Consider the following 24551-nt stretch of genomic DNA (forward strand, 5'->3'; position numbering starts at 1 on the left):
CTATTACACTGGTGCCTTTTACCGGGCTGTAGAGCTCTAGACAGCGGCTTCATATTTGTGGTAGGGACGAACCCTGCTCGCAACTGGTAAGGAAGAGGTGACAAAAGCGTCTCAAACAAACATTTTAAGCTTATGACTCATTGGCTGGGGCTCTGAGTTGAGGAATCAATCTGTGAGTCACTGAGGACGAGTAAATAGTATAAGTATATGTAGGTACAGTTGAGATGTTAGAGGTCGCGGCTGGCCACCCTTCAGCAACTGGACCCCTGAGTTGATTTAATGAATGGATAAAATTGAACACAAAAATAGCTTATGACTTGGATTAACATACATTAACAGTTAGGTTACTTTTTATCATGATAAATGGAATCACTCGGCCCATACTGAGCCTGTTATCTAGGTACTTTATTAAAATCAAAGTGGGCGAAGTCGCGGCGCACGTCTCGTGAATGATACATGTACTTGACCTCAAGGGTATCTGTTGTTTTTCTAAGCATCTTTTATGTTTCATAAATACAGATCGGACATATACAGAAGTCTCAGTCGTGTTCTGTTGCTCGAAACGGTAAGTCATTGTTCTTATTCTCACTGTATTTAGATGTTCGTCAATGCTAGAGATGGATGCAAAGGATACGCGAAAACTGAGCCCATGACTACAGCGGGAAAATTGCTTTGACAGAGGTTTTAAATGAAATTTTAACATTAACGTCCGCGAACAACTGCGTAGGACTCCAGTTCGTGTCAAGTTCAGAGATACAGTCAAATAATATTTTCGATTAGCTGTCAGCGAGTGGGGCACAGGGACCAGGGGGACGCTCCAGTCCCCGCGTGATGTCTGACTGACGTGACGCTCACCTTCCCCTTTATAGTACTAAAGACTCTTTTTATTGACATTACAGTTTCCAAGATGAGGGTGCTGTTAGTTTGCCTGGCAGGTTTACTGGTTTGCCTGAAGACGGCTGATTCTCACTCATTGCCGCATAAGGATTACGAAACTGATTCCAGCAAACATTACATTACCAATCCATTGAATGACACCAGCGGAAATAATAGCAGCTCGGTCCCCAACAACTCCATCAGAAACCTTGATTCTAACACCACAACATTCATTGTGCGTTACGTAACTACGGTTGACAAGAAAGAGTACAAGGGTATATACGCCCACAAGAACGGCAAAGTGAAGAAAATATTGGAAGGCGGCAGGGCCGTCTCTGTTTGGCCTTCGAAGTCGCGCGCCTATTTGGGCCATAAAGACGGTATCTACGTTTACGACACCGAAACAGAGAAGCTTGAGAAGTACGGCAATCTGAGTGATAGCATCATCGGGATCGTAAAAGAGAACTGCACCGACGACCTGTACATTCTGACGGAAGACCACGTCGTCTACAAGGTCATCGAGGAAGGTACCAAGAAGATCAAGGTCAACGAGGCTGAGCATGCTGAGCAAATAGCGCTGGACTGGGATGACAACTTGTACTACATCGGAGCGAACAATCAACCGTATGTTGTCGCTTCGGACGGTGCGAAGAAGATCGAAGGTCTTCCAGCTAACTCAACCTCAGCGGTAATCTCTAGGGCTCCGATCAAGATAGAGCACGGAGCGTGGCTTATGTCCGGACAACAGCCATACGTCATCTATCCCAACGCGACCAGCGAACCATTCGTGTTCAGCGACCAAGAGAAGTTGGAATATGAGAAAAGAAATCGTGATCTTCAAGTTATTTTCTTACAGATGAGGAATCAAACAGAGAAATAAAGTATTATGTTCTGATTTCACGTGTTATGGAGATAATTAAAATGACTTTTACAGACTGACCGTGTCGGACGCAGTCAACCCGAGGTTAAGCTGTAAAAGTAATTTTAATTATAGAATTAACGTATTTTTGATTGAAATGAACGAATCTTGTGGAATGGTGTTGTTTTATTTCTTGTTTATCTGGACCATTTTTTTTTTTTTTTTTGTCAGGAGAAAATCGCCGGACTTCCGCCCTCCACTGGGGATAGAGGGCGGAGCATGTCAGAGTCGAAATGACTAAAACCCCCTGTCGCTCAACAACCAACGTCCAAACCTCGCATGAGACAGAACTCGTGAAGAGGCAAACGGGGGAAAGTGAAGCGTTTAGTGCGGAGCACATCTCTCCCATCACCCTCCCCCTCGGGACGCCGGACCGGCGGTCGTCGGCGCCACGACCACCAGTCCTCTCGGTCGGCAGGCTATCCGAAGCCCGCCTAGATGGCGCCGGTTAGAGTGAGCAGAAGTCGAGCATCGCCTTCCACGACTCGTCGTCGCCGAGCATCGATGCCACAACACTCGGCAACGACAAGTCGTTTCCTACTTTTGCGACGAGGACACGGCGCCACCCCTCCCATGCGGGGCAGGCGACGAGCGTATGCTCTGCCGTGTCCAAGTCGCAATCACAATGGTGGCACTCTGCCGTCGGCTCGGCTCTGATCCGGTGCAGGAACTCACTGAAGCAACCATGCCCAGTGAGCACCTGCGTGAGCCGGAAAGTGAGGCGTCCTCTGTCACGATTCACCCAATCCACAAGGACCGGGCGAATCGCCTCGACGGTCCTACGACCAGCCGAAGGATCAGCCAGCCGTCTGGACCATGACTCCAGCGGACCATATAGGGCATATTGTTACGAGCATAAAGTAGAGCATCCGATGTATGTGGTTGCCATTGTTCGTGATTAACAACACCGACACCAACAACGTCGGGGAAACAGCCTGGGCGCTGCCCACCAGCGGTAGCCTGCGGCTTAACTCTGCCCCTAGCATTGCTGAAATCCATGGGCGACGGTAGCTGCTCAACATCAGATGGGCCATATGCTTGTCTGCTTACAAGGGCAATAAAAAAAACCACGAGGGTCCAATAAAAGTCTACTTTAGACCTGGGATCACATTAGAAAAAGTAAATCCTATAGCTCTGAAGAAGTATTTAGAGAGCGCATTTGCTCAGCTTGATAAAACGTGACAGAATTACTTCTAGAAGAGATCGTCGTGGTGCGCTCCTTTTCAAATGATGAACCATTTTCCTAGGCCTAGATACAGCGCTAGGACGGAAATGACAGAGTCATCCCCTCCAAGTGTTAGAAGAGTCCCAACAGAACACACGGAACAGTTTTTTTATTGCCCTTGTAGGCAGACGAGCTTACGGCCCATCTGATGGTGGGTGTTTACCGTCGCCCATGGACTTCAGAAATGCTAGAAGTAGCGCCAAGGCGCTGTATACCGTTAAGTACTCTTTACAAGCCTCGTTTGAAGAAGGACATGTCCTAGTGCTCGGGAAACGCCGTGGAGGGGAGCTCATCCAAAGGCGAATGGTATGTGGCAAAAGAGCTTCTGTATGGAGTAGTAGTATTAGTAGTAGTAGTAGTAGAAATTACTCTGAAATTGGACACCGCTCGAAATGTAGTATCTTGATTCTCTCGGAAGGTTGCAGGGATACTCCTTGGAATTGTGGCGCCATGACAAAGGGGTCCTTCTTTGCAGTGAACGCGCAAACTTGTGTCTTCAAAGAGTTCTCCACTTTGATGGCCGATATATCGCGCATGTACTGTCAACCGCACATCAATGCATGCTATCAATAGACAGCATATCATTGATATACAGGATGAAAAGTGTGGGGAAGAGCACCGAACCTTGTGGAACGCCTGCATTAATATGCACTAAGCGCCCCTGCACTCTTACACCCGACGTCCGATCTCCGTCCGTGGTCAGAACCCGGTCAGAGAAGGGGGGTTCCCGCGGGCAACACTACAATCAGACATGCGCGCCACCCCGAGGACGCCCGACCGACGGATCGTCGAGGCGATAGTCGACTACCAATGACGTTCCGCAGCCACCGACGTGTCGTCCCGTCCTTCTGGTGTCAGAGCGCTAGAGTGACGATAGCGTGCGGCGCAGCCTCAACCCCCTTAGGTCACCCCGTGACCATCACCAGGAGTAGACTGCCTCCTCATAAGGGCCTGAGCTGGACAAACGTCATCCTCCGGCCCCCGGCTTAGTGGCGGCGGCACGGCGCCGAGAGGGAAGAAGAGCTCTTCCTTTTCCGTTCCACCTCCTCCTTCTGCGTGATGGTGGACTCACAGACCGATAATTTCCAAGGCTTATTGTTGTTGCTAATTACCAGCCTGGCGCAAGGTCAAGGTAAAAACGTAGTGGTTATATACTCTTTGCTAATTACGATCGTTTTTACTTGTCAAAACTTAAGTTAGTCGCTCAATAAATGTCGTTGAAACCACACGCAGTTTTTCTTTATGGATAGTACGCAAACCAAAGTGAACCCTATTTACACCATCATAATGGTCCTTCGAGCCGGATTTTAGGAACAAACAAGTTATCGAAGATGGACGCCGGCCAGCGGGAACAACAGCAAACCACATTCCAGTGATTTAAAGACAAATCACTTATAAATAATTTATAAATATTACAATTTTATTCCGTTTTCTGGTTGGACGGTACTATGGATGAATTTTTGAACGTTTTAAAAGACACCGCTGCGCTCTTAAACAAAACTCAAATTAATTTAACGAAATGTTGTACATTTTTTAAAAGAAGAACCTCATAGGTAGGTACTTCAAAAATCTCTAACCATGAACGTTCTATGTCAATTCGAAGTACCTATTACAATAAAACTGCAATTTCATACTTTAACCGCTATTATTAACAAAAGTCGCTTGCGTTGATTAAAGAATGTGAACAAATCAGTACATGAACAAGTCAAACAGTTTTAGAAATGGATATTGTTTTGATTACACTTGAGTAAGGTCAGAGTGTCATCATGATGATAAGACACAGTAGACCGAATTCTAAATCAATGATAATAAGTTATTGTCGGGGCCGACAAGGGCAAAGCCCGCCCCGGGGTGCCGGCTGCGGCTATTTTGTTATCTTCTTTGTAGAAGGATATACACACTTATGTCTTGTATCTGGATGTAGGGCTCTAGGCAACGGCTTAACGCTTATGGTGGGGACGAACCCTGCTGGCAACTGGTAAGGAACAGATAACAAAAGCGTCTCAAACAATACCTCACCGGTCATAATTTCACGCTTGTGACCCAGCGACTGGGGCTCTGAGTTGAAGAATCAGTCAGTGAGCCAGTGAGCACTAGTAAATATATTAGTATATTATATGTATGTGAGGTACGAGAGGTCGCGGCCGGCCGCCCTCCGCCACTTAACACGCATCGGCAATCGGACCACTGAGAGGTTTTGATGGACGGATGAAGTTTAACACAAAGATAGCTTATGAGTTTGATTAACACACATTAACTCGTTTCTGCCAATCGACAACAGATGGCGTTACTCTTACCGGCGTAACAGTATATACATATGTAAGTACAGATGAGGTTTGAGAGGCCGCTCTCCTGCAACTGGACCACTGAGATTATTTTTATTGAGCGGATGAAATTTAACACAAAGATAGCTTATGACTTCGAATAACATACCTTAAAACTTAGGTTACTTTGTATCCGGCCTATACTGGGCCTATTATCTACTAGAAAAAAAAAGATTGACTTCCACGGTGAAGGAATAACATCCTGTAGTAAAAATAAACCCGTAAAATTATAATTTGCGTAATTACTGGTGGTAGGACCTCTTGTGAGTCCGCACGGGTAGGTACCATCACCTTACCTATTTTTGCCGCGAAGCAGTAACGCGCTTCGGTTTGAAGGGTGGGGCAGCCGTTGTAACTATATTAAAATCTTAGAACTTGTATCTCAAGATAGGTGGCGGCATTTACGTTGTAGATGTCTATGGGCTCCGGTAACGGCTTAACACCAGGTGGGCCGTGAGCTCGTCCAACCATCAAAGCAAAAAAAATAAAAATGTGTGTGTGTGTGTGCACATACGGTAGAAGCGAAACTTATAAAAAATTAAAATAATCGCAAAGGTCAACCACTCCGTAGTGCAGTGGAGCAGTCTCACTATTAGGGATGTAAACCGGTTCGGAAAACCGGAGAAAAACCGGTTTTTACACATACCGATAAACACCGGTTTTTATTTAAGAATACCGGTTTTTAATTACGCGTTACGTTCACAGTTCACACCAGTGCTACCAGATCAAATATACAAGCTACCTAAAAAAAAAACGTGTTTTTTAGACTCAAATTGCCGTGCATTACATTTAAAAACTACAGTGCAATAACCACAATATGGTTGATAGACTCTTAGCGTACGAAATGAGGACCGTGACCCAAATATCCACATATCTGCACCCAACACTCAGAAATGGCTTTCGCCAACCAGAGCACGTGTTGTCTACAAAAGAGATGGTGCGTCGTGAACTGGGAAATCTTCTTAAAGAATTTTCAACTCTCGCTTTATCATCGGAACAGCCAGAAGAAACCACAAACTATTTTAAAAAAAGCATTCTAGATTTTTTGCATTCGCGAAAACGGGATATTCCGAACGCCACGGCGGCCGCAGTGAATATAGTGCGAATGTATATTGAGACTGAAGCCGCCACAGGGAACCACACCAAAGTTACTGGCACTTTTTGGATGAGCAATACTCATTTAAGGCCTTTAAATACCTATCAGTCCCAACAACTTCTGTGCCTTCCGAACGTATGTTTTCGACGTCGGTGTACGTGCTAACATCCAGAAGGAGCAGGCTTCTGGATGACGCAGTGGACCAACTATGCTTCTTGCATAAAATTTTTAAAAAAATTAAAAGGTTTCTATTATTGGATAATATAAAATTCAATATGATCATTAAAAGCCTATATAAAAAATGCTCAACCAAATAATGGTATGAAGAAAACTCTTCGTTTGCACGTAAATTTGTTTTATTTAGTTATTATTTAGCCTTTATGGAAAAAACCTAAAAATACCTAAAAAAACCGGTTTTTTGAGGAAAAAACCGGTTTTTTGAGAAAAAAACCGGTAATAAACCGGAGCCAGAAATTGTAATCGGTTCACATCGCTACTCACTATGGGGGAACCGCCTGGATGATTACGGTATTCCTCCGTCAGGAAGTATGATTTAGCAAGAGAAATACGAGAACGACTATCAACTGTGTAACATCTCGTCACCGCGATTCAGGAATTGTTTAATTTACGTGCAGCGACATCTGTTGATAACAAACTAAATAGAAATAAAAGTATCTCAGGGCGCTCCGAGAGCCACGACAGCGTGCACGGACGTCAAAAACACACTGAACTAGACGGAAGGCGAGACCGTGTGGAGCGCTTCGTGATTTGTCGGCGTCGCTCGGAGCCGCTTCGACAAGCCAATCGGGGCACACTTATTTTTTCGTTTCGTTTCATTTCGTTTTATAGAATTAGAAATCACATCTCAACGATTCTAAAGAAGTTTCACTTCAAAAATCTCAGTTGTCCACTATCCACTGCTGAACATAGGCCTCTCCAACTGATATCCAGTGCAGCCGGTCCGTTGCCACCAGCATCCAACGTGACCCAGCGATTCTCACTAGGTCGTCGATCCATCTGGTGGTGGCAGTCCCAGATTGTGCTTGCCAATACTTGCAGTGGGCTTAACATGGACATTGAACATGATTTTCGTTTTATCAATATCATTTTAAGGCCTACTCGTTGGGAAACTCTATTGAGGTCTGCCCCAAAGCTTCCAGCGATTCAGCCATGACCGCTGTATCGTCATCGAATCGAAGGTGTGTAATATTTTCGCTGTTTATATTGATGTCATGGTGGTGGTATTATACAAGTACTTCCTACACATATACACCTCGGTATGCACCTCGACATACTGATAGTCAATACGGCATCGCCGGATCTAAGGACTGCCCAAGCTCCGATGGAATCAAAGGCCTTTTCATAATCCACAAGAGCCAAGCATAGTGGCCGATTATACTCTTCGGTCTTTTGTATAATCTGCCGCAGCGTATGAAAGTGGTCTATGGTGCTAAACCCTTTGCGGAAACCGGCTTGTTCGATAGGCTTAAAGTCATCAAGCCTGCGTTCGAGACGGTTCGTGATGACTCTCGAGTATAGTTTATAGACAGGGCTCAGCAGTGTTTTGGGCCTGTAGTTGTTCAATAAGGCTTAGTCGCCTTTTTTGAAAAATAAAACCCCTGTTCCATGCCTCTAGCGTTTTCCCTTTGATTAAGGAGGAATTAAATAGCTTCTGAAGGACTTTCAGCACGGGCGTTCCGCCCGGTTTCAAATTTCATCCTCGCCCGGTGCCTTGTTGTTCTTGAGCTGTTTGAGGTCCATTTTTGCGGTGGGTTTTACAATATCTAGGTCCTACCGTATGGACAGTTTCCACCAGCCTGCTGTTGATATCTTCCACTGACGCTTTGCTGTCTAGCCCTTCAAAGCGATTCGATAATTCGAGTGGAAAGCCCTCACGGTTTTGAATATGTGCATTCGGCGGCCAGAGCGAGGTTCATCAGACGGAATATTTCCAATTTGACATTGATACTCCAGCCTCTCCCTGTTTTCGGATTTCCGATAAACCAATAACGTCCCAGCGCAGTTTGTCCGTCTCTTCTTCCAGCTCGATGAACTTCTCGTCCAGTCTCAGAGTGCGCACGTTTTGTGTAACCAGGGCCAGTGGTCGTCGTTTTCGGGGGTGGTATCCGGGTCTCTGCCAGGGATTCTTAGCACCCCCTACCCCGCCGTTACCGTGGTCGCTACCGTAGCCAGGAATAGCGGGGCCGGTGGGACTAGAGGCCCGGTCCCTCTGTTACTTTCGATGGAGGTATTTAGCCTACTGTACCACGCTGGATAGACGGGTTGGTACAGGGTTTAATTTCGAGTTTTCCCTCTCTTGCACTGACGTCTTGTACATATTTCCTTAATTGGTTCTTACCACTCTCTGGGATAGTGACACATTGTATTCTTACTCCGTCACCACACGGACAACGGACCACACGGACTGTTAGTTCATACACTAGAAAATATCACAAGCAATGCTCTTTGCGGAAATTGCATTCATTCAGAAGAATTACAAATTCACGCGGGCGAAGTCGCGGCGCACGTTTCGGGAATGATATAGTATGTACTTCAAGTACGATTTGACCTCAAGGGTATCAATTGTTTTTTCTAAACATCTTTTATGGGTTATAAATACAGATTGGACAAATACAGAAGTGTCAGTCGTGCTCTGTTGCTCGAAACGGTAAGTCACTGTTCTTATTCTTACTGTATTTAGATGTTCGTCAATGTTTGAGATGGATAGAAATAATAAGTGAAAACTGAGCCCATAACCACAGCGGGAAAGCTGCCTTGAGGCATGAGGTCAAAGTCTTAACCACCAACGGTATCAAAGTAGAGGGTTTTAAATGAATTTTTAACATTAACGTCTGTGAATAGCTGGGTAGGACTCCAGATTGTCTCAAGTTCAGAGATACAGTCAAATAACATTGTCGATTAGTTGACACTGAGTGGCGCACACTCGAGATCTTCTCCCAAGTGTCATCCGGGTAACGACGCTCCGGTGATGTCTGACTGACGAGACGCTCACCTTCCCCTCTATAGTACTAAAGACTGTTTTTATTGACATTATAGATTCCAAGATGAGGGTGCTGTTAGTTTGCCTGGCAAGCTTACTGGTCTGCCTGAAGACGGCTGATTTTCACTCATTGCCGCAAAAAGATTACGACACTGACACCAGTGGGAATAGCAGCTTGGATCCCAACATCTCCAGCGGAAACCTTGATTTTAACATCACAACGTTCATCGTGCGTTACGTATATAGGAATGACAAGAAAGAGTCCATGGGCATCTACGCCCACAAGAACGGCAAAATAAAAAAAGTTTTAGAAGACGGCATGGCCATCTCGGATTGGTTTCCAAAGTCGTTCACCTATTTAGGCAATAAGGACGGTATCTACGCTTACGATAGCGACACAGAGAAGCTTGAGAAGTACGGCAATCTGAGTGACAGCATCATCGGGATCGCAAAAGAGAACCGCACCGACGACCTGTACATTCTGACGGAAGACCACGTCGTCTACAAGGTCATCGAGCAAGGCACCAAGAAGATCAAGGTCAACGAGGCTGAGCATGCTGAGCAAATAGCGCTGGACTGGGATGACAACTTGTACTACATCGGAGCGAACAATCAGCCGTATGTTGTCGCTTCGCATGGTGCGAAGAAGATCGGAGGTCTTCCAACTAACCCAACCTCAGCGTTTATCTCTAGGCCTCCGATCACGATAGAGCACGGAGCGTGGTTTATGTCCGAAAAACAGCCCTACATCATCTATCCCAACGCGACCAGCGAACCATACGTATTCAACGACCAAGAGAAGTTGGAATATGAGAAAAGAAATCGTGCTGTCGAAGCTATATTCTTACAAGTGAGGGACCAAGCAGGGGAATAATGTATTATCTTCGGGTTTCGCGTGTTGTAGAGATAATTAAAATTACTTTTACAGACTGACCGTGTCGGACGCAGTCGGCCATGACCACGAAAACTGTAAAGAATTCGAAAAATTGGGAATTTAATAGTGACAATAACAAACACGAGGTTAAGCTGTAAAAGTAATTTTAATTATAGAAATAACGTGTTTTTGTATGAAATGAATGATTCTTGTCGAAGACTGTTGTCTTATTTCTTGTTTACCTGGACCATATAGAGCATATTATTATGAACATAAAGTAGAGCACTCGATGTATGTGGTTGCCGTTGCTCGTGGACACCAACAACGCCGGAGACACAGCCTGGGCGCTGCCTATCACGAGGGTTTTCTAAAAGTCTACTTTAGAACTTGGGTCTCAGAAAAAGTAAATACCATAGCTTTGAGAAGTACCCAGAGAGCACATTTGTTAAGTTTGATAGAACGTGACAGAATCACTTCTAAAAGAGATCCTCGTGGTGGCCTGGCCCCTTTTAAAATGATGAATCATTTTCCGGGGGTGGGAGATACAGCGCTAGGACGGAAATGACAGGGTCATCCCTTATAAATGCTTAGAAGGGTTCCCACGGAACTCACGGAGCATAATGTAGAACGAACAGTTGTTTCAAAAAGTAATAAAATTATTGAATAGGCGACATGAATTCCAATATCTTTACATTGATTGTGTTAACCGCCAGTACCGGTAAGCGCCAATTGATGTTACTACATGTATACCTACATACTACCTACTACTACTACTACTACTACTATTACTACTATTACTACTACTACCTACCTATGCCCGTTCACAGGACGCTCTACCAGCATTATACGCATACGAAAATTACAAGTTAGTATTGCGGGTTTGGTTTTTACACGATGCTATTCATCGCGGAAGTCGTTCGTGAAGATGTGTCAAGCATGTATTTCATTAGAAAAGTTGGATTGGAGTACCGGCACAGTCGCAACGGTCGATATCAATACAGCGGATGTCCTTTGGGCCGCGACGATTTCAGAGATTCTCCGGTTGACGGAAGTACTCACTATACCTGATTGCTAGTTATTTACTTGCCTATAGTCGCAGGAAGAGAGCCGCTGCTCTTACTGCAGTCCATGGACAAGGGCGTGTAATGTCGCCGCTAACCTTGACAAATAAAACTGCCGTTATTATGTAATGTACTTGTCTTCAATTTAGTTTCTACACTCCTGTTTGCTTTGTTCAGATGATCAGTTTATCAAGTGAACTTTGACCCGGGCTTTACATTTCGTACTATCAACAATAATTCTCGATACGGAGCCGGAGCCGCGGCTAATGTTTACCTAATTAAAAAATTTCGTAGTATCCAGATTGCGCAATTTAATTTTTTTAATTTTAGTAATGTAATGTGTACCTAACAGAAAGACTTGACTTAGTTAACAACTTTGTATACCTGGGCGCAAACATTAGTTGTGACGGCTCGTCCAAAAATGAGATACGGAGAAGGATTGGAATGGCAAAGGGGCCCATGGCGCAACTTAATAAGATATGGAAGGATAAAAACATCTCCCTGAAAACCAAGAGCAATCTTGTACGCACTGTAGTGTTTTCCATATTCTTATATGGCGCAGAGACCTGGACCATGAAGAAAGCCAATCGCGACCGAATTGATGCATTTAAGATGTGGTGCTGGCGAAAGATGCTAGAAATTCCATGGACAGCAAATCGCACCAACGTGTCGATCCTCCAAGAACTCCAGATAAAGACGAGGCTTTCTACCATCTGCCTACGAAGAGTTCTGGAATACTTAGGCCACATTGCAAGAAAGGATCACGGCAGCTTGGAGAAGCTAATGGTGACTGGCAAGGTGAAAGGAAGAAGATCACCAGGTAGAGGCCCGACACGTTAGACTGACCAGATCCGCACTACCCTCGACACCACAGTTCACGATGCTCTACACTCGACGGCAGATAGAGGCAAATGGCGTGGAATGGTCCGTAATAAACTCCTGTTGCGAGGAGGCGGTCACGACCCTCAGTATTGAGGAAACCGAAGCAAGAAGAAGAAGTGTGCACCTAACACATGGGATTACATAACGAATTTTGTTTCAAATACAATTCGGCCAATATTCATTCCTGTCTAACGCAGACGAACTGGCAGCCGACCTCGCGGAGTATCCGCTGTGGCCCACGGACACAGTAAAGGTAAGAGGCTTATTCAACAGGAGGTTGCCAACTGTAGACATACTTACCTGTTCCTGCTTATCCTGCGATTAAGCTCATCATTTTTACGAGCGCAAATAAACAGACAAAGTTACGGTCCCCCCGACGCACAGCGGTGAAGGGAGCAAATCTTGTTTTTTTTTTTTTTTTTTTTTTTTTTATGATTGAAGGATTACTGGTTGCCTGGAGGCCTTTCCAGTTTCACCAGGACAGGTGGGCGAGCAAAGGCTCAGGAGGGGTGGGATTTGCTAACAGCTACCCGAGCGCCTCCGAAGGAGACCTAACAGCTCAAGAGCAGCTGCTTCGCGAATGAATCTACTACCGGATCGGAATCGCGACCCGCTGAGAAGATCCGGCGAGAAACCCAGCGAGCTGATTCATGGGTTAGGTTGCACGGCGAACTCTTTGTCGAGTTCGACGAGTACGGTTACCGAGGTCCCTAAGCCTGCTCCTAGAGCTGAAGACGTCTAGTGCAAAGGTTATTGGATCTGATGGATCCGTAAGGACGTGTCTAGGGCGTCGACGGTGACTGGCTCCTGCATGATCAGGATTCGGGGAGTAGTCAGCGGCGGCTACGATAAGGCGATTATCATGACGCATAGCCTTATCGAAGTACCGTTCCGACGCTGACTTCATGTATTTCTGGATAGATTCGAGGCCCAGGTCGTCGTGTAGGTCAACGTTCCTCACGAACCACGGAGCTCCGACGGCTAACCTGCAAAAGCGGGATTGTAGAGATTGGAGGGGGTCTATGTGTGTGCGAGCCGCGTGAGCGAACACCACACTCGCGTAAGTCATGACGGGCCTTATGCAAGTTTTGTAAAGTGTCACCTTGTTCCCAAGGGACATTTTACTCCGCTTACAGATCATGGGGTAGAGTCTACCGAGAATAAACGTGGCACGGTCACGGACTGATTTTATGTGCGGGCGGAATGTCATCGATGCATTCAGGGAAACGCCCAGGTACTTGACCTTCCTGACCCAGGGTATGGATTGACTAAAGAGAGTAATCGGGGGTGTGAGATTCCTCCTCCTAATACGGGAGGAAATCCGTGTGGAGCATCCCCTCTGAAATAGCACCGCAGTACTTTTCGCTGGGTTGATGTCTATGCGCCATTTTCGGAACCACTGTCCTAGGGCTAGGGCTGCGCTCTGAAGCTTCTTCGCGATTAGGGACTTGTTTCTACTGGAATAGTAAACAGTCGTGTCGTCGGCGAATAAAGCTAAATGGGCGGCGGCGACCGGGGAATATCGTTAACGAATAAGCTAAATAGGAGGGGTGAAAGGACAGAGCCTTGCGGGACTCCAGCTGTGAGAGGTCGTGGGGAGGAGCGGGTTCCCTCGACTCGATATCGAAAAGAGCGGTTCGACAAGAAGTCCCGTATGATGAGCACGAGACTATCCGGCACACCCATGTTGAATAGATTGAAAATCAAACCGTTGTGCCAGACTTTGTCGAACGCTTTTGCGACGTCGAAGAAGAGAGCTCCCGTGTATAACGGTTTTGGTCGATTAAGCCCCACAAGAATGTGCTCCGTGAGGCGGTGCACCTGTTCAACGCATGAGTGATTTGTACGGAATCCGAATTGTTCATCGATGAGAATGCCCTTGGATGAGACGAAGTCTCTGAGGCGTTTGTAGAGCAGACGCTCATACAGTTTGCCTAAAGACATGAGGAGGCTAATCGGGCGGTAGCTCGTCGGATGATTTTTTGGTTTACCGGGTTTATGTATGCCGATAACGTCCGCTTCTTTCCACACCGCGGGAAAGATACAGTTCGGCATTGCGGCATTGAAAATAGATGCCAACATCACGATGAGTTGGACGGGTAGAAGTTTAATAACGCGGTTGGATATACCGTCGGAACCGGGAGCCTTGCGAGGACGTAGGTCTTTGATCAAGTCTTTAACTTCCATCGGGGTGACGGGTGGTAACGCATCCGAGGGTGGCAAGGAGACTCTGCGTTCTACCTCATGTCTACTAATTCTACATGAACAGGGTCAACGGATTGAGTGCTGGGCGTGCACTGAGTTTGCAATGTATCGGCCAGCAACTCTGCTTTTTCGTCATCATCAAACGCCGCGAGTCGGCCTGAGGGGCCTACGAGGGGGGGGGCATAGTTACTACCGTATCCGATTTGAGAGTACGAGCTAAGCGGTAGTAAGACCTTTGAGAGGGCGCGAGTCCTTCTAAGAAATCAGACCATCTGGCATCTCGGACTTCGGCGATGCGAGACTTTACGTCGCGTTGTAGGGCACGCATTCGAATACGATTTTCCGCGGTAGGATACCTGTCGTAGGCGCGTATCGAGGCGTTCTTAGCTCTAAGGAGTTCCCTAATATCATCGGACAATTTGAAGCGGTGAAGGAAGTCCTCCGCTACAACTTGTTTCGATGATCTATCTAATGTTGAGGTGATGTGTGACGTTAAGATGTCTATGGCTTCAGCGGTATCCTGAGGAGACGGGGTAGAGTCCGGATTAAACGGGAGCGATGGTGGATCAGATTCAGCCAGGCTGATGCCCAGCGTGTGCCAATCCACCACAGTCCTCGTGACGGGAACGGAGTCGGGAGCGCGACCGAGCTTCATAACGACGGGACGGTGGTCTGAATCTAACTCTGAAACTACTTCGATCGAGTGTAAGCGCAGAGTTAGGTTATTTAATAACGCTATGTCGAGTATATCCGGGCGATGCGCGATATTTAGCGGGTAGTGAGTCGGTGTTAGCGGAGCGACGATATCGAAGGCGAGATCATCGACTAACGCGTCAAGCCGCCTGCCATTCGGGGTTGTGGTGTGTGAGTTCCACCTGATGTGTTTACAATTTAGGTCGCCCGCCAGAATGACAGAGCTCCCCATGCCGAGCAGCGCCTCGATATCACTGCTTAGAACGATCTTATCCGGTGGAAGATAAACGGACGCGATAACGATCGGCGCGTGTCCCGTCAGTGAGATTCGGCACACTGATGCTTCGATATTAGCGAGCGCGGGAGGATCGAGCGGGACGCAATTCAGGGCTCTTCTATAGTAAATGACGGTACCACCACGACGAGCAGAGAGCCTGTCGTTCCTGACCATGTTGTAGTTCGCGATTTTAGGGTCACGGCGCGCGGGCTTAAGTAGGGTCTCCTGCACTAAAAAGATATCAATTTGATGGTCACGCAAAAAGTCAGAAACCTGATCACGTTGATTTGCGAGACCGTAAGCGTTAAAAAATCCTATCGTTACGGATAGGGGCTTTATTCTACTTATATACGCCATTGATTACCGGCGGAGTGAGGGGAGGACGTACGTATTTAATGACGCGTATACGTCGGCGTATTCTTGCACAACGGCGATAAAGTGTTGTGCAGTGGAGGCAGCGCGAATGGCGTCGCCCAAAGCGTTAACGCGCTCAAAGTTGATCGACTGAAAGGAGTCGATCGCTAAAGCGAGATTGTCGGAAGCGGTCGGAGGGCAAGTCGCGGGAGAGGGACGAGTTGCGGAGGCGGGACGAATCGCGGAGGAGGGAGTTGTAACCGTGTTCGTGTACGGCAGCGGTTTCGCCCAAGCCGAGACACTGGGCACCGGCGCCGGAACGAACGCTGGCTTAGCCTGCGACACAGAGGGTGCCGAGGCTTTGATGTTTGGGCCGGAAGCTCGGAGGCGGTTTTGGCGGGCGACGCGGCGATTTATTTTCGGGGCTCGGGGGCATCCGCGGTAATTTGCGGGGTGACCCTGTGTACGACACAGGACGCAGCTAGGCGGTTCCGTCGCGGTTTTTTGATCGCGAGTGCAGAGGGCCGTGGCGTGATCTCCTAAACACTTGACGCATCGGGGGGGAGCAAATCACAACGTGAAGGTGAGGTCGAGGCCGGCCGCCCTCTACCAACTGGACACGTACCGGCAACTTGAACCCTGAGATTATTTTGCCATGTTCTCAATAATTTTACTGGGATCGTTTTTTGTTGTTGTTGTTGTGTTCATACAGTATAGTGTTGGCTTGAACTGTAAGAGTAGTGGACACCATAATACGCAAATAGCAATCAAGTAAAAACGTCTGAGCCGATTTAAAGAACGGGTAAATTTAACACAAATATTCTTTATGTCTTGGGTTAACACATACAATATTAACACCTTGGTTAGTTTGTATCATGATAAATGGAATCACTCGGCCCATACTGTACCTGTCATATAGGTACTTTATTAAAATGAACGCGGGCGAAGTCGCGGCGCACCTCTCGTGAACGATATAGTATGTACTTCAAATACGATTTGACCTCAAGGGTATCTGCTGTTTTTTCTAAACATCTTTTATGTTTCATAAATACTGATCGGACAAATACAGAAGCGTCAGTCGTGCTCTGTTGCTCGAAACGGTAAGTCACTGTTCTTATTCTTACTGTATTTAGATGTTCTTCAATGCTTGAGATGGATGCAAATAATACGCTAAATCTGAGTCCATCTATATCGTCTCAAGTTCAGAGATTCAGTCAAACAACATTGTTGATTAGTTGACACTGAGTGGCGCACACTCGAGATCTTCTCCAAAGTGTCACCCGGGTAACAAGCGCACGCGGGGGCCGGGGGGATGCTCCGGTCCCCGCGTGATGTCTGACTGACGTGACGCTCACCTTCCCCTCTATAGTACTATAGACTCTTTTTATTGACATTGCAGATTCAAAGATGAGGGTGCTGTTAATTTGCCTGGCGGGCTTACTGGTTTGCCTGAAGACGGCTGATTCTCACTCATTGCCGCAAAAGGACTACGACACCAGCGGAAATAATAGCAGCTCGGATCCCGACAACTCCAGCGGATTGTTCGATTTTGGCCCCACAACGTTCTTCGTGCGCCATGTATTTAGGGATGACAATAAAGTGGACAAAAGTATATACGCCCACAAGAACGGCAAAGTGAAGAAAATTTTAGAAGACGGCATGGCCATCTTTGTTGAGTTTCCGAAGCCGCGCGCCTATTTGGGCAATAAGGACGGTATCTACGTTTACGACACAGAAACAGAGAAGCTTGAGAAGTACGGCAATCTGAGTGACAACGTCATCGGGATCGCAAAAGAGAACCGCAGTGACGACCTGTACATTCTGACGGAAGACCACGTCGTCTACAAGGTCACGGAGGAAGGCACCAAGAAAGTCAAAATCAACGAAGCTGAGCACGTTGAAAAAATAGCGCTGGACTGGGATGACAACTTGTACTACATCGGAGCGAACAATCAACCGTACGTTGTCGCTTCGGACGGTGCGAAGAAGATCGAAGGTCTTCCAGCTAACCCAACCCTAACGTTAATCTCTAGGCCTCCGATCAAGATAAAACACGGAGCGTGGTTTATGTCCGATAAACAGCCCTACATCATCTATCCCAACGCGACCAGCGAACCATACGTATTCAACGACCAAGAGAAGTTGGAATATGAGAAAAGAATTCGTGATCTCGAAGTTATTTTCTTACAGTTCAGGAACCAAACAGAGAAATAACGTATTATCTTCGGATTTCACATGTTCTAGAGATAATTAAAATTACTTTTACAGACTGACCGTGTCGGACGCAGTCCGCCATGACCACGAAAACTGTAAAGAATTCGAAAAATTGGGAATTTAATAGTGACAATAACAAACCCGAGGTTAAACCGTAAAAGTAACTTTAATTATAGTAATAACGTGTTTTTGTATGAAATTAATGAATCTTGTTGAATGTTGTTGTTTTATTTCTTGTTGTTTACGCATCAACTCCTCTTTCGTGAAGTCGGTAAAGAAGGAGGCAGCGCGGCGAGGGAGGAGACGGCGAACCAGCGGAACGGTGTTAGCTCGGTCGCGTAAAATACACAACTACCCTTCTCAACGGGACTCAACAACTACAAGACGCGGAATATGTACAATATTGCTTTTTTTTTACTGCTTAGATGGTTGGACGAGCTCAGCGCCCACCTGGTGTTAAGTGGTTACTGGAGCCCATATACATTTCCAACGTAAATGCGCCACCCACCTTGAGATATAAATTCTAAGGTCTCAGTATAGTTACAATGACTGCCCCACCCTTCAAACCGAAACGCATTACTGCTTTACGACAGAAATAGGCGGGGTGATGGTACCTACCCGTGCGGACTCACAAGAGGCCCTACCACCAATAATTACGCAAATTATAATTTTACGGGTTTATTTTTACTACACGATGTTATTCCTTCGCCGTGGAAGTCAATCGTGAACGTTTGTCGAGTACGTATTTCATTAGAAAAATTGGTTTTGAGTACCGGCACAGTCGCAACGGTCGATATCAATACAGCGAATCGACTCGACGATTTCAGAGATTCTCCGGTTGACGGAAGTACTCACTATACCTGATTGCTAGTTATTTACTTGTTTATAGTCGCCCGAAGGAAGCTGCTGCTCTTACTGCAGTCCATGGACAGTGGCGTGTTAATGTCGCCGCTAACCTTGACAAATCAAACTCCCGTTATTATGTAATGTACTTGTCTTCAATTTAGTTTCTACACTCCTGTTTGCTTTGTTCAGATGATCAGTTTATCAAGTGAACTTTGACCCGGGCTTTACATTTCGTACTATCAACAATAATTCTCGATACGGAGCCGGAGCCGCGGCTAATATTTACCTAATTATGTTTTCGTAGTATCCAGATTGCCCAATTTTTTTTTATTTTTTTTAGTGATGTAGTGTGTACCTAACACATGGGTTTGTTTATCGGATTTTGTTTCAAATACAATTCTGCCAATAATCATTCATGTCTAACGCAGACGAACTGGCAGCCGACCTCGAGGTAGTATCCGCTGTGGCCCACGGACACAGTAAAGGCTTATTCAAGAGGCTGCCAACTGTAGACATACTTACCAGTACCTGCTTATCCTGCGATTAAGCTCATCATTTTTACGAGCACAAATAAACAGACAAACTTACGGCCCCCCCGGCGCACAGCGATGGCGGGAGCCCATCAAATTACAACGTGAATGTCGCCCCCTACCTCGAGACATGAGATTACTCGTCGAACTCGCCGAAGAATGCCCACAGCTCAGCAGTACACGATGTAATTGTATTGTCTATCAGAGTCGGTCACATCGCTCGTAGAGGCCCCGATAACTTAGTGAAGCTGATGGTAGATGGTCAGGTTGACTGACGGGAGAAGTTCACGCGGACGCTTACCTATCCGCTGGTCTGATCTGGTAAAGACGCTCACCGGCCTGCCAATAACGGAGGCTGTAAAGACCGCCAAGGACAGGAAGACGTGGGGAAGCATTGTGCATCGAGTGGTCCACATTTCAAATTAGACACGACCTTCAGCAATGAAGAGACCGACTCAGAACAAGATCAGAGTCGGTAGTCCGTTACCATTGAGTCGGCGCTGAGCACATTTCGCAACTCATTCTAATAAAAATACAAACAAGTACATACGGACTATGATTGTTATAATAAGCTTTGATTTATTTCTTCAATTACCAGAATGAAGACAGTGTTGGTGTGCCTGGCGGCAGTCGACGCTGCTTCAGTCGAGGGCATCGCGTTCACTCCCAGCTCGGTCTACAACAAGGATTAAGTCATTTACTCTGGGAAACATGACATTATAAACATTGAACTTTGACAGAGTCGACATGAGCTCTAAGTCTGACAGCTCCAGCGAAGAATCTGACATTAATTACCCTAGTTTTTTCGTGGAAGCCGATATGGATGACAAAGGTAAAAAAGACTACAAGGGTCCGTATGTCCTCAAGGATGATGAAGCGAGAAAACTCCTAGAATCTGATACGGATATCGCCGTCTCTCAGCAAGCGATCTCGCTCGCCCACCTCGCTGCTGAAGACGGTATCTACATTTACAACGACAAGACCGGGAAGATCAGGAAACATGGACACCTAGACGACAGCATCGTCGGCATCGCTAAAGAGAGCTGCACCGACGACCTGTATATCCTGACGGAAGACCACATCGTCTACATGATTATCGAGGAAGGCACCAAGAAAATTAAAGTTGAAGATGCTCAGTAAATTCCGTTGGACTGGGACGATAACCTAATCTTCTACGGAGCGGATAAGCAACTGCAAGTGATCAGGTTTGACGGTACAAAGAAGAAAAAATTTCTACCTGCCACTCCGAGCATTGTTAAGCTCATCAAGCCGCCGCCCACGATAGTGCAAGGAGCCGTATTCCTGTGTGACGATCGCGTCTACGTTATATACCCCAACGGCATCAGTGAAGTCACAAACTCTCAGACACAGCCCACTGAGTTTCTCGCCGGATCTTCTCAGTGGGTCGCGTTTCCGATCCGGTGGTAGATTCTGCGAAGCACGGCTCTTGCTAGGGTTCGTGTTAGCAACATCGTCAGGTTTGAGCCCCGTGAGCTCACCTACTAAAGTTAGGGTTACGCTGACATAGCCGCTAGGGCTATCAGCTTAGGTAGGCAACAAAAAAAAAAAAAAAAAGTGAAGTCACAGAGTTCATGGTGGAGTTGAAGCCGACGGCTGCGTCTCTGGAGGCCACTTTGGTCCACTGCTATGGACACGCTAAACATATTTACAAGTTCAACGTCTTTACGGCATTTCACACTCTCCTCTCCGATGACGTGAAAGAGTACATCCAGACGAGTAAGGCGAGCTCGTTTTGATCAAGGCGCACAAGAATAAAAACTAGTGACTGCATTCTTTTGATACGATTCAATTGTTTTTTTTCTTAGCATTTCTGCATTCTTTTTTTAATTGCCTAGGTGTGTGGACGAGCTCACAGCCCACCTGGTGTTAAGCGGTTACTGGAGCCCACGTAAATGCGTCACCCACCTTGAGATATAAGTTCTAAAGTCTCAGTATAGCTACAACGGCTGCCCCACCCTTCAAACCGAAACGCAATACTGCTTTACGGCAGAAATAGGCAGGGTGGTGGTACCTACCCGTGCAGACTCACAAGAGGTCCTACCATCGGTATTCACGTTTGCTATTAACCGTATTTTTTACATTGTGAGCCCGCACGGATAAGTACCACTGTCCTATGCATTTCTGCCGCCAACCAGTCACGTGTTCCAGTATGAAAGGTCTCATATCTCGACACGATATTATTTACTTTCACAGCTTTCGTTGTATGTATATTATGTATGTATTGAATACAATTTACAAATTGTCCGTTTTCTTCTCAACACTCAGGCTGTGATCATCCATTTAAATTCTAATTCTCTATTTTTTACGAATTGATGTCTGATATAATTTTTCAAGAAAAAGAAAAATAGCACTTAATTATCAACTGGCATTTGAAGGGTAAACTAGTATTTGCTAATAATATGTATTAATTATATTTTTAATTTCATTTTCCATTCTAGAAAACTTTGTAGAGTTTGGCGCACCGGAGGCGCTCACAAGGACTCGATTATGTGTCCTTCTGAGAGGTACGCACCCGTAAAAACACGTAAAACTAAACATGGAAAGTACATACAAAACATTTAGATTATTATTTCATTGGATTCGAGTTATTCGAATCATAGCTGCATTCCGAAACCAATAAAACGCATAGTTGTAACTTATGAATAATTATGAATATAAGTTTTCTAATTTACATATCGATAGGCGTACGAAAGAGGCTGTACTCGATCGTTGCAAGTGTAAATGATATACGAAACAGCTTTATGATCTCACTGCAGGCCGTGGGCGGTGACCCACAAGCGTGCGTACAGCCTCATGTTAGCAGTATGGGTGCAAACCTTTGCACGAACTGTGGTCGCACGCAAAAAAAAAAAACATCGCTATTTTTTACGCGCGAAATTACTGTAGATTTTTTCAAACATAACTACAGACTATGCAATATGATGGACAAAATAATTATAATAAATAATATATTAATTTCAGTTTGTATGTAGTGCAGTGCTGTGATGAGTAATTAACTTTTTAAGTATTTTAATACGTTATTAATATTTTTTGATAACTAAAAGAAATGAGTGTTACAAAATACATATACTAATTTTGTTACAAGTGATATATTTTTAGAAGCAATGAAGTTTCTGTATGGATCTACGAAAAATCCTGACCAGGTATTGTTGAGTTTCATTACATTGTAATTTACTGTACAAACAATGTACAACATTTTATGTACAGACATGTTAAGCGACTGTCAGGGTATCCTTTACAACATGAATTGCAATGCAATAAGTACTAGCTATCCCACATACTTTAGGCGGGAACACATTGCTTTCTGACAGAAATAAGCAAAACTATATTATATTTGCTTATTGTGCTTATATACTAATTTAAATATATACTTGGAAGATAATATTAGTAAATTTTATTATATATTTAAGTATTAACGTAGTTAGTTTAGGTAACAAATAAATTTTCTCGACTACCCTTGGAATCTATCGGCAGTTCGTACGCAGACCCGTCGTCTACTTTCCGTTAAAACTCTTTAAAAAAAAATTCTGTCAAAAAATACCTGAAAAATACTGTAGAAGGAGCACTGAAGTATGAAACATGAGAAGGAGTTATCGCCATTTTATCAATAACTAGCGGTCCTCTGCGGCTTCGCTCGGGTCATTAACAAAAATTTCAAAATAAAAAATTATAATACACACACATCAACCCTTCTATTTGCGTCAAGTTACTAAAACTGGTTTACTGGTGGTAGGACCTCTTGTGAGTCCGCACGGGTAGGTACCACCGCCCTGCCTATTTCTACCGTGAAGCAGTAATGCGTTTCGGTCTGAAGGGTGGGGCGGCCGTTGTAACTATACTGAGACCTTACAACTTATATCTCAAGATGGGCGGCGCATTTACGTTGTAGATGTCTATGGGCTCCAGTAACCACTTAACACCAGGTAGGCTGTGAGCTCGTCCACCCATCTAAGCAATAAAATAAAAAAAAACATATTAAAAAGACAGTTTGAATATTATTATTTTAATGAACTTTTATTTTCGTTTAAATTATATGTTTTATTATTATTTTTCTTATTTTCATAAAAAGGTCATACAAAGAAAACAAAAGCCATTGAGCTTATTGAGTCGAAGCTTCCCTGTAAACGATATCTGACGTTGTTTTATTTTTTTAAATAAAACACCTATTGTGGCATAACTATAATAGTTAGACTTATGCTGTCGCGACACTTTTTCTAAATAATAATGTGTTCTACAAAGTCGTAGTACATTACTTTATTCTATCATCAATAGTTTTCGCAGGGCACGCGATGTAAAGAATATTTTAGGTAATTTTTTTACACTTTGGGTTACATTATTGGAACTTTAGTAAGGATCCCTAATTATTGTTAAAAAATAATTTAGCTTATGTCACTCGGGGATAGTGTAGCCTTCTCAACAGTGAAAGAATTTTTCAAATCGGTTCAGTAGTGTCGAAGCCTACTCAATACAAACAAACAAACAAATCTTTCCTCTTTATAATATTAGTATAGACAAGAACAGACCAAAAGCTTCTCGCGGACGTTATCGGCATACATAAACCCGGTAAACCAAAAAATCATCCGACGAGCTACCGCCCGATTAGCCTCCTCATGTCTCTAGGCAAACTGTATGAGCGTCTGCTCTACAAACGCCTCAGAGACTTCGTCTCATCCAAGGGCATTCTCATCGATGAACAATTCGGATTCCGTACAAATCACTCATGCGTTCAACAGGTGCACCGCCTCACGGAGCACATTCTTGTGGGGCTTAATCGACCAAAACCGTTATACACGGGAGCTCTCTTCTTCGACGTCGCAAAAGCGTTCGACAAAGTCTGGCACAATGGTTTGATTTTCAAACTATTCAACATGGGCGTGCCGGATAGTCTCGTGCTCATCATACGGGACTTCTTGTCGAACCGCTCTTTTCGATATCGAGTCGAGGGAACCCGCTCCTCCCCACGACCTCTCACAGCTGGAGTCCCGCAAGGCTCTGTCCTCTCACCCCTCCTATTTAGCTTATTCGTCAACGATATTCCCCGGTCGCCGCCGACCCATTTAGCTTTATTCGCCGACGACACGACTGTTTACTATTCTAGTAGAAATAAGTCCCTAATCGCGAAGAAGCTTCAGAGCGCAGCCCTAGCCATAGGA

At 45.3% G+C, this 24551-nt stretch overlaps 3 protein-coding genes across 3 annotated transcripts; all 3 read left to right on the forward strand.

Moving 5' to 3' along the window:
- Positions 1-525: 525 nt before the first annotated feature.
- LOC101740487 (uncharacterized) lies at positions 526-1911 on the forward strand. Its single transcript, XM_004923219.5, has 2 exons — positions 526-565; positions 900-1911. The coding sequence occupies exon 2, from the start codon at positions 908-910 to the stop codon at positions 1754-1756; it is 849 nt and encodes a 282-aa protein (XP_004923276.1). The 5' UTR covers positions 526-565; positions 900-907; the 3' UTR covers positions 1757-1911.
- Positions 1912-9058: 7147 nt separating this feature from the next.
- On the forward strand, positions 9059-10532 carry LOC105842972 (uncharacterized). Its single transcript, XM_012697586.4, has 2 exons — positions 9059-9108; positions 9498-10532. The coding sequence occupies exon 2, from the start codon at positions 9506-9508 to the stop codon at positions 10313-10315; it is 810 nt and encodes a 269-aa protein (XP_012553040.1). The 5' UTR covers positions 9059-9108; positions 9498-9505; the 3' UTR covers positions 10316-10532.
- Positions 10533-16731: 6199 nt separating this feature from the next.
- LOC101740628 (uncharacterized) lies at positions 16732-18218 on the forward strand. The gene is made up of 2 exons (XM_012697588.4): positions 16732-16887; positions 17187-18218. Exon 2 carries the CDS (start codon positions 17195-17197, stop codon positions 17999-18001), a length of 807 nt encoding a protein of 268 aa, XP_012553042.1. The 5' UTR covers positions 16732-16887; positions 17187-17194; the 3' UTR covers positions 18002-18218.
- The last annotated feature ends 6333 nt before the right edge of the window (positions 18219-24551 follow it).

The sequence above is a fragment of the Bombyx mori genome, chromosome 7 (assembly GCF_030269925.1).
Source record: "Bombyx mori chromosome 7, ASM3026992v2".
In the NCBI taxonomy this organism is placed as follows: Eukaryota; Metazoa; Arthropoda; class Insecta; order Lepidoptera; family Bombycidae; genus Bombyx; species Bombyx mori.

Bases quoted from the DNA above. Each gene is read 5' to 3' on its own strand.
- LOC101740628 (XM_012697588.4), top strand. From the start codon at position 17,195: ATGAGGGTGCTGTTAATTTGCCTGGCGGGCTTACTGGTTTGCCTGAAG.
- LOC101740487 (XM_004923219.5), top strand. From the start codon at position 908: ATGAGGGTGCTGTTAGTTTGCCTGGCAGGTTTACTGGTTTGCCTGAAG.
- LOC105842972 (XM_012697586.4), top strand. From the start codon at position 9,506: ATGAGGGTGCTGTTAGTTTGCCTGGCAAGCTTACTGGTCTGCCTGAAG.